Here is a 10885-nt window from a genome sequence, read left to right on the forward strand (position 1 = left end):
CTTAACTGACTGAGCCACCCAGGTGCCCTTCTTTAAAATCTAGAAGAAGGGGATCCCTGGGTGGCTCAGCAGTTTAGCGCCTGCCTTTGGTCCAGGGCAAGATCCTGGGGTCCTGGGATGGAGTCCCACATCAGGCTCCCCCCATGGAGCCTGCTTGTCCCTCTGCCTGTGTCTCTGCCTCTCTCTCTTTGTCTCTCATGAATAAATAAATAAAATCTTAAAAAATAAAAAAATAAAAATAAATAAAATCTAAAAGGATAAGTAGAATTGGTCCATCTGCGAAGGGGACAAAGAACCAGGCAAAATCAACAGACTTAGAGGTATAACACTTGAAAAGGATATGTGGGCACATGGAAGTATAACTAAAGCAGTATTTGGAGATCATCAGTTATTAACAACTTTGGCATTTATCCTGCCAGTCACGGTATAGGTGAGGAAGGATCTGATGAGATATTAATCTAGTCCAGTCATTGAGGTGCCTCTGTGGCAAAGTACCCCCCCCCTCCCCAAGTGGCCCAGGCAAAATTTCAAAATAGGAAAAGATTTTTTTTAAGTAGGATCCATGCCCAGGGTGGAGCCCAACTCGGGACTCAAACTCCTGACCTGAGATTGAGTCAGATGCTTCACTGACTGAGCCACCTAAATCCCTGGAAAAGATTTTCTTTAGGACTGGATCCTTTTGTTTCTACAAATCACCCTCCTGACCTTGCCCTTCCCCCATATTTAATACCCTTTTGCCCTCTGACCAGAGTTTCCATGTTTCCCTCCACCCTTTCTAAAAATGCTCTCAAGATACCCCACCTTTCCCTGCCCACTCCATGATCTCACTAGGTGTTGAAGGAATCTATTATCTAATTACAGTAATTCACAATAGGATATGATTAATTGCTGTGCTTGACCTTTTAGACATTACCTATGAGCAGCTTGTTGACCTGATACCTGAATATGTAGATAATGTCACTTATATGTATTTTCTGGCTTTCCACTCCCAGTAAGAGAAAAACAAGAAATAGTGGCTGGACAGCTCATTTCTGAAAGATTGTTTTGATTTAACCCAGATTTAACTACATTTTTTTTCCCCACTGTCTTCTACTACAGTAGTCTTTTAATATGTTTTGATGATGGTCTTTGGGTATGTTTTAAATAGTAAATAATTCTGTAGACTAAACAAGTGATTTGAGGGGCTCTGGTTGCTTGGTGATCAGTAGTCTACATGATAAGATTAGAGATCTCTTTTTATTTTTCTGACTAGGTTGGTGATCAGTAAATATCCATGTGATGTAGAGATTAGAAGTTTAATTTATATTTTACACTGGTCCATAGAGGTTAAGGTAGAGCTGACCTTGGCCTTGTGATATTAATAGATACTACTGGTTCCATTGTGGAAAAATTTATAGGAACAGTGCTTTTGCCTATAATAGTTCCTTTAAGTACAAGATCCATATATTGCCTAATTTCTCGCACTTTGGGGTAAGCTTTACCAAATGTGTCTTTAAAGTTGAGTTCATCTTTCCCGTTAAAAAATACTATATTAGGAAGAAAACCTGCTAAAACTTGGTCTGCCAGTCAGCATTTACGTAGGTCCCCTTGTGGGTTGATATGTGATGGAGAAATGGAAGTACTAGAAACTCTGTCTCATTCTTGTCCCAGATAAAACCTAAAATCCCAGTAGGGATCCAAAACCTCTCTGCACACAAAATCCTAAAGCTGTAGAGGGCTTCTGGACTTTAAAGTTGATTCACTGTAGAAAAACTAAAACTAATGTAGGAAAAAAGTGATCAGTCTCAAGAGTTAAAATTATTTGTAACTTAAGTGGCCTTTTGAATGGTTACCTCAAACTTATTTTAAAGTAGTGTATTATCTATATTATGTGACGTCGGTAGTCACCACAGGTGGAAGTCTCTAAGCCAAAATATTAATACTTTTCATTTTAAATTGTGCTAACTGTCCTTTTTTCTTGGCCTATTTTGAACATTTGGCAAAAGTCTTCTTTTGTGGTAGAAAATTATTTAACTACTATTTCATTACTTGTCAGCAAAAATCAAACCTCCAGAGTTCCCTGTCTTTACCTCTCTCTGAGTCATTTCCTCTCCAAACCTCTCCTTTAAAACTTACTTGCTTTGGTCTCTAATTAGTTTCCTCTATAAACTAATTCAGTGCTTCTACTGAAATAAAGTTATCTTTTGTCTTTCCCATTTTGTCATCTTTCTGAAGATTGCTATATATGATTTTGTGACCATGTTTCTGTTACTCCCCTCCTCCCCTCAACCCTTCTGTTATTTTGATTACTGAAAGATTACAGGTCTTTTTAGCAGTCTACTTAGTGATTTTGTATATGTGTGAATGCCTAAAAATGGGAGGAAATAAGCTTTTGTGTTGGGAATAGAAACTTTAGGCAGATTGCCAGTATTTTAAATTATCTTTCAAAACAGTATTAGGAAATATTGGACTAAATACAGGTATCATATCTGAAACTCTGAAGGCAACTATGGCAGTTTCTCACTAGGGAAATTCTCCCTTGGCTTATGAAATGAAGCATTATGTTTATTCAGATATAGATTTGTTTGCTTCCTTTTGTCTGAACATTTGGAGTTATGTAAATTGCCCTTATTTCCTTTTTCATGCTTTACCCAACAGGCGGTTGAGGCAGGGTAGTATTAGGTGGCAATTTCATTGTATAAATCTGGGATGCCTAGTGTATCAGGAATCAAAATTGTGCACCTAAGTACTACTGTTAAGTGTTAATTGGTGATAAGGTAATTAGAAAGATGTGAGTATGGAGTCCCTGGCTAGTTTAGTCATTAGAGCATACTCTCGATCTCAGGGTTGTGAGTTCGAGCCCCATGTTGGGTGTAGAGATAAATAACTATAACTATAAAAAAAATAATAATAATAGGGCAGCCCCGGTGGCTCAGCGGTTTAGCGCCACCATCAGCCCAGGGCATGATCCTGGAGACCTGGGATCGAGTCCCATGTCAGACTCCCTACATGGAGCCTGTTTCTCCCTCTGCCTGTCTCTGCCTCTCTCTGTGTGTGTGTCTCATAAATAAATAAAATTTATTTTAAAAATAATAATAATAAAAATACGTGAGTACATTTAAAAGCAATAATGAATTATTCGTGGTTTTGGTATTTTTGCTGTACTTTCAGGGAATACTAACTAGTTAGAAAGTATTGTTAAGTGGAATTGTTAGAAAACAGTCTTTATTATTTAAAAGTTTGGGATCCCTTTATATTGGATCCCATGTACAAAGGCCAGATGACTTTGGTCAAATTATTTAACATTGATGAAACTCAAGTTTTATTATCTTTAAAATGGAATAATACTAAACAGAGTGTACTGAATTAGTCTCTGGGGGGTAAACCAAAGGTCTACATTTTTAACCATTTCCCTGGATGATTATTGGTAAAGCATTCTCACATTTTAGCATACATCAGCATCACCTGGAAGGCTTGTTAAAACATGTGGCTGGGCCCCAACCCCAGCATTTCTGATTCAGTTGGTCTAAGAGGGTATTAGGCAATTTATAGTTCTTATTAGTTCCTAGGTGGTGCTGCTGGTCTGAAAGCCATACTTTGAGCACCATTGGTGTAGATCTGTGATGCTACTTTGACCAGCCTAATAAAAATAGGAAAAGTGAGTGGCCCCTGACTGGCTCAATTGGTGGAACATGCAACTCTTTATCTCAGGGTTATGGGTTTGAGCCCCATGTTGGATGTAGAGATTATTTAAAACTAAAGTCTTTTAAAATAATAGGAAAAGTAACACTGGTAATACTTGCTGAGCACTCATGTACCAGGCACAATTATATGTGCTTTACATATATTATTTAATTTTCTATCCTATAAAATGGTACTATTATTACCACCCTCATTTTATACAAGTCACCCAGCTAATAACAGGTAGTAGAGTTATTCAGACCCAGAGAATCTAGCTCCAGAGCTCATTTTCTAAAACATTATTCAAATAAGAGATATATCCTGATGATTTTTTAAAATATTTTATTTATTTATTTATTTTGGGGGTAGAGAATGAGCAAGGGAGGTAGAGAGGGGCAGAAGGAGAGGGAGAAAAGCAGGCTCTCCACTGAGCAGAGAGCCAAACATGGGGCTCAATCCCAGTACCCCAGGATCATGACCTGAGCCAAAGGCAGACACTTAACCAACTGGGCCACTCAGGTGCCCCAATAATGTTTATTCTTATGTGGGTCTCACATCAAATGCTGGTAGACCAGGTTTGCCTGGGGCTCTGATTATAAAGAAAGCCTATTTATACATACGCCAGCCAGGTGCCCCACAATCCTGTGTCCAATTAGGCTTTTGCAGACTTGATTTTCACATGTCTTTTTTTTAGATGTCTTTTAAAAATATTGAAGTGAAATACTGCATATTGCACTTGTTTGCTACCATCTAGTTCTTAAATAAGAGATGATAGTTTTTTCCCCCTCTTCACAGAGTCTCCTGGGCCATAATGGCTGTCAAGTGGACTGGTGGACATTCTTCTCCTATTCTCTGCCTGAATGCAAGTCAAGAAGGGCTAGTGGCTTCTGGAGCAGAGGGTGGTGATCTCATGGCTTGGGGTGAAGATGGGACTCCTTTAGGACATACACGCTTCCAAGGGGCTGATGATGTTACCAGTATCTTATTCTCTCCCTCCTGTCCCACCAAGCTCTATGCCTCACATGGAGAAACCATTAGCTTACTGGATGTCAGGTCCCTCAAAGGTTCCTTGGACCATTTTCATGTGAATGAAGAAGAAATCAATTGTCTTTCATTGAATGAAACTGAAAACCTATTGGCTTCTGCTGATGACTCTGGGGCCATCAAAATCCTAGACTTGGAAAATAAGAAAGTTAGCAGATCACTGAAGAGACATTCCAATATCTGTTCCTCTGTAGCTTTTCGGCCTCAAAGGCCTCAGAGCCTGGTATCATGTGGACTGGATATGCAGGTAATGCTTTGCAGAAAGTACTTGGGTAATTTCTGTTCCCTACTAACATGTCTTTTCTACGTTTGCATCATAAGCCTTACTTCTGCATGTTTAATGCTAAATTGACAAAGCCTTGTAGGTTTCATTCACAAAGTGACTATTTCTCCGTTAGCTCTCCTTTCTTTATGCTTAAGAGTCATAAAATCTGGGAATTCAAATATTTGATTCTAAACATCTTTTTAAGGGTGTCTGGGTGGCTCATTGGTTAAGTGTCTGCCTTTGGCTTAGGTCATTATCCCAGGGTCCTGGGATCAAGTCCCACATCAGACTCTCCCCAGGAAGCCTGCTTCTTCCTCTGCCTCTCTCTGTCTCTCATGAATAAGTAAAATCTTTAAAAAATAAAAGAAACATCTTTTTACACAAAGGAGCATGCTGAAGGCAGACTTTTATCACCTGCGCTCTACAAACTGTGTATTGTGTTTTGTTGTTTTAAAAAGAGGGACTGAATTTTTTGTTTTTACTTTAAAATTCTGTTAAATTAATTGAAGTACTGTGTATTGGTGACCAAGATCAGAGCATTGCATTAATGAATTTTGAAAGTAACATCACAAATTAGGCCAAATTCAGAGGAAAACCATCAGGAGAGTAGATATACCTAGAAACTCCATTTTTGGGGGGAAATGAAAGTGTTTAATTCTTGGATTCTGTAAGAGGAAAAAGTGAAATGTGCTAGTCTAAATAGAAGTCCTAGGGAAGCAGATTTTGGTTTAATAGAAAGCAAGCTTTCAGATAGCTTGAACTTTCCCATAGCAGATGTACTTCTTAAAAGTAAATCTTGTATCACTAGAGTGAGACTGATCATGGCTTCTCTTTGGTGAGCACTTAGTACTTGCCAGTGCTTCACTATATAGTAGTTTCCACTCTAATCACACCCTGATAGTTACTATTTTCTTTTTAGAAATGAAACTGAGAAAAAAAAAAAAAAAAAGAAATGAAACTGAGGTTTAAATTAAGTGTCCACATAGCTGTCTGAATTAAGATTCCAAACTTCAGTCTCTGGTTCCAAAGCCTATTTTTTCTGTGACACCAGAGATATTGAGCAGTATATATCAATAGTAATATGGTAGAAAAGGTTCTTGGTCTGGGAACAGGCGACTTCTAGAAAAAGAGCCATTGTTTATTAATGACTTATGTGCCCTGTACTGTTCTAGGCATTTAATTTACATTCTTAACCATGTACAGTATCTTTCAAGACTCTGATTCCATTAATAGCATCAAAGATTTTGTCTTTCTACCTTTTTGGCCAGGAGTCTTTACCACTCCGTTCTCTACCCTCTGCACCCCCTCATAAGTTAGAAATAAACATGGCTGGTTGTTGTTTTCATAATGACTGCCATTACCCTCCCCCAAGCTACTGGTATTTAGTAGGCAGAATCAGGGGATGTCTTACAGTGCTGGGACAGTCCCTAAACAGTAGAGAATTGTCTAACCAAAAATGTCTGTAGTCCCTCTATTGAGAATCACTCTACACTGGAGGTGCACGGTGACCCTACGACTTATAAACTCCTTTTCCACTCCCTATGTCTTGACTAAGGCCTTACAAACCTGCATTTTCTACCCTCATGGGTGATAATCTGCCTGCTGGCTTGTACAGAAAGACCTACACCTCCAGGTGGCTCAATATTTTAAGTAGATAGATTGTACAGTATCCCTTTGACTCCTCATTCTTTCATCCTTAAGCTATACCAGTTGTCAATCACTGGTTCATTAATTTACCAGGCATGGCAGTAAGCAATTAGGTGCAAAAAAAGACCTATATACTTTTCAGATTAGCTAAGAAATGGGCATCCAGAATTTATCATTTTGCCTCCAGTTCTAGGAGAGAAGTCACAGTGGCAGGCAACTGCTAGAGAATAGTATAGGATATAAATATTTTTTAAAAAAATGATATAAATATTTTGTGAAAGGGAGGTTTAGGTAATTGCTTGTTTGATTAGACGTGCTAAAAATTCACCATAGATTAATTTCTGCGTTGGGTTGTGCTATGACAACAGCGATAAGAGAGTACAACTTTGCTTTTAGAAAATTATTTTCCCTGGGACACTTGGGTGGCTCAGCAGTTGAGTGTCTACCTTCGGCTCAGGACGTGATCCCAGAGTTCCAGGATCAAGTCCCACATCGGGCTCCTGCATGGAGCCTGCTTCTGCCTCTGCCAATGTCTCTGCCTCTCTGTGTGTCTCTCATGAATGAATAAATAAAATCCTAAAAAAAAAAAAAAAAAAGAAATTACTTTCCTTAATTGAGGTTGAAAGTAATATCTTCCACAGTTTGCTTCTTAAAACCTGGTTACCCAGTATTTTTCTAAACTTTAAGAATAGCCAGTCTATGGAGGAGTCTAAGAACGTAGGCATAATTATGAAAGGGAATTCTTATAAGGTTAATTTGGAGAGCACTTTCTCTCTGAACAAATATTTTATCTCAACGTAGGAATTGAATTATTGCCATACACAATAAATATGTTCAGTGTACCTACCTTTGTCATTATTAAGATTACAGTACCTAGATAGGTTTAATAATTAGACAAAGCACACTTAGTGGAGCAGGGACCTTAAAGTGATTTATTTATTTATTTTAAAAGATTTTATTTATTTATTCATGAAGTACACAGAGAGGCAGAGGGAAAAGCAGGCTCCATGGAAGACCTGACGCAGAACTTGATCCCAGGACCCCAGGGTCAAAGGTAGATGCTCAACCACTGAGCCACCCAGGCATCCCTAAAGTGGTGTGTTATTAAGACATTTGGGACTGCTTAATTTTTGTTAAGTAGCTACTAAATATATGTCTAAAGTATAACATTAAATAAATACATGGATAACCACCACTCAAATACAGTTTTCTCATGTAAAGACCTTTGGAATTTTAAGACCATCATATATTTCTGTGGCATACACATTGATTTTTATTTTTATTTATTTTTTTGTCCTTCCTTTGTCTTTGATACTATTTTGTCTTTAGCCAAATAGCTACTGCTGGCCACTTAGTATAGTATTAATAAATCTAATCCAAAAGGGGTTTCAGTGCTTTCCTTGATAGAAATAGAATATAAGTGTTATTAGATGTCACTTCTTTTGGAAGCCTTAGTTGAAGGAAGTTACCTTCAATTAAAAAACAGATGCTTAATGTCATCAGCAGTAGTAATCTTGTCAGTTCAGATCTATGCTTTTGACTGAACACAGTCATGCTTATCTTAGTGTCCATTTTAAATTGTGAGTCATAATTAAGGGCTAATACTAGATAGTAAAATATGGAGTACCTGGGTGGCTCAGTCAGTTAAGCATCTGACTCTTGGTTTCGGCTCAGGTCATGATCTCAGGGTTATGGAATGGAGCCCTACATTGGGCTCTAGACTCCATACAGAGTCTGCTTGAGATTCTCTCCTTCTCTCTTTGCCATTCCCCCCACTTGTGTGTGTACTTTCTCAAATAAATAAATAAAATCTTTTTAAAAAATCCTATATGGTAAAATAAAACTGTTTATTCTCTTATTCTCTTATTCTCTTAAGTATGAAGAATATTTTCCTTTTCAGATTAGTTGCTGTGGGAAGAAAATGAAATACTAGATTAATAGAGTAAATTCACAAAGCTTTTTGTTTTGTTTTAAACAGGTTTTAATTAGCATTTCATTTATTTCATCTTTTAAAAGATTTTATTTACTTGAGAGAGAGAATGAGCAGTGGGAAGGGGCAAAGGTGGAGAGAGAGAGAGAATGAGCAGTGGGAAGGGGCAAAGGTGGAGAGAGAGAGAGAGAGAGAGAAGCAGACTCCCTGCTGAGCAGGAAGCCTGATGCAGGGCTCCATCCCAGGCCCCAGAGATTATGACCTGAGCTGAAGGCAAAGGCTTAACCAACTGAGCCGTACAGGCGCTCCTAGCATTTCATTTAAATTAACTTAGTAGGTCCAAAATCGTGGTATGGAACAATAAAAAACTACATATACCAGGATGTCGAATTAACCAACAGATAGGTATGGAATTTTTTTTATCTTTTCTAGGCATTAGCAAAGATAAACTAAATATCGGGGCACCTGGCTGACTTAGCCAGTGGAGCACACTACTCTTGATCTTGGGGTCGTGGGCCCACATTGGGCATGGAGTATCCTTAAAATTTTCAAAAAAGAAGAGTTAGGGCAGCCTGGCTGGCTCAGCGGTTTAGCGCCGCCTTCAGCCCAGGGCCTGATCCTGAGGACCTGGGATCGAGTCCCACGTCAGGCTCCCTGCATGGAGCCTGCTTCTCCCTCTGCCTGTGTCTCTGCCTCTCTCTCTCTCTCTGTCTGTCTGTCTGTCTATCTATCTATTTCACGAATAAATAAATAAAATCTTTAAAAAAAAGTTAAATCTCAAGAAAATGACAAGCTAGTAGTATATGTTAATTAATAGCATACAAATTAAATATGGGAAAGAGAGAAGTGGGCTAGAATAGTTAGGAAAGCCTTCCTTAGAGGGATAGGAACTTGAGGTAAGCCCCTAAAATGGGTAATACAGGTAGTGTGAAGCGAAAGAGAAAGCATTCTAGATACAAATTATTTCAGTAATAATCTAGATTTCATTTATTTACTTGACAGGCTTTTTGACTTGTAACCAGCATAGACTAAAATTAATAAATTTCATAATCTATTTTACTTGCAGAGATGAGTGTACAATGACTTAAAGAAACTGGCAACTGCTTAAGAATATTGGTTACACTTTATTTTTTTTTTAAGACTTTATTTATTTATTCATGAGAGACACACAGAGACAGGGAGAGAGAGAGGCAGAGACACAGGCAGAGGGAGAAGCAGGCACCCTGCAGGGGGAGCCTGATACAGGACTTGATCCTGGACCCTGGGATCACAGCTGAGCTGAAGGCAGACTCTCAGTGCTGAGCCACCCCAGGCGCCCCTGTCAGACCCTGTCAGACTACTTTGATGACTGTGTTAGACGTGGAATAACCATAATAGTTGAGCAAAATAGCTAGACCTCCCTTTGACTACGTAACTCACTCTTATTTAAAGGTGATGCTGTGGAACCTTCAGAAAGCGCGGCCAGTCTGGATTACAAATTTGCAGGAAGATGAAGCAGAGGAAATGGAAAGCCCTCAATCACCTGGTCAGCTTTTAAACCCTGCTTTAGCCCACTCCGTGTCTGTGGCATCATGTGGCAATATTTTTAGCTGTGGTGCAGAAGACGGTAAGGTTAGAATCTTTAGGGTAACGGGAGTTAAGTGTGAACAAGAACTGGGGTTTAAGGGACACACTTTGGGAGTATCCCAGGTCTGCTTTCTGCCAGAATCCTATTTGCTGCTTACTGGAGGGAATGATGGGAAGATAATGTTATGGGATGTAAGCGGTGAAGTTGAAAAAAAACAGAAGAGTCCTACAAAACCTACCCACAGGAAGAAAACTAAAAGAGCAGCTTATACCAAGCAGAGTGGAAACACTCATGTTCCAGTAGCAGGTGAAGAAGAACATGGCAAGATTATACCAAAGCTAAGTATTGAACATGGAGAAAAGGTGAACTGGCTCTTGAGTACAAAAATAAAGGGGTACCAAAATATATTAGTAGCTGATCAAACTAGTTGTATATCTGTGTATCCCTTAAAAGAATTTTAAATCCAATAAAAACATTTGAAACTGCAGCAACTTTTTTAGGTTGAAAAAAAATCCTGCTTCTTCATTTTTGTCATTCTTAATGTTTGTCATATATAGAACAGTACTGTTCCACTGTATAAATCATAAGGCATTTGAGTGAAAGATAATTGGGTAATACTTTATATAGTAAATGACTTCTTAAAATTTGTTACTAAGATTCACTGAGTAATGACCATATGCCAGCCATTTTACATGTTTCATTTCTTCCAATCCATGATACGGGTGATTTCCTTCATTTTATTGCGATAGTAATTGAAACTCCAAGCAATTAA

At 38.5% G+C, this 10885-nt stretch overlaps 1 protein-coding gene across 8 annotated transcripts in view; it reads left to right on the forward strand.

The window, feature by feature from the left end:
- WDR53 (WD repeat domain 53) overlaps positions 1-10600 on the forward strand; it is a 13203-nt gene extending 2603 nt beyond the window's left edge. For 5 of the 8 annotated variants that reach the window (XM_077884251.1, XM_077884255.1, XM_077884254.1 and 2 more), the window contains exons 2-3: positions 4456-4951; positions 9978-10600. In XM_077884251.1, coding sequence (XP_077740377.1) covers positions 4472-4951; positions 9978-10574 — 1077 coding nt within the window. In that variant the 5' untranslated portion in view covers positions 4456-4471 and the 3' untranslated portion in view covers positions 10575-10600. The remainder of the gene's footprint in view (positions 1-4455; positions 4952-9977) is intronic. The other 3 variants (XM_077884256.1, XM_077884257.1, XM_077884258.1) reach the window with 1 other exon arrangement.
- The last annotated feature ends 285 nt before the right edge of the window (positions 10601-10885 follow it).

The sequence above is a fragment of the Canis aureus genome, chromosome 35 (assembly GCF_053574225.1).
Source record: "Canis aureus isolate CA01 chromosome 35, VMU_Caureus_v.1.0, whole genome shotgun sequence".
Lineage (NCBI taxonomy): Eukaryota > Metazoa > Chordata > Mammalia > Carnivora > Canidae > Canis > Canis aureus.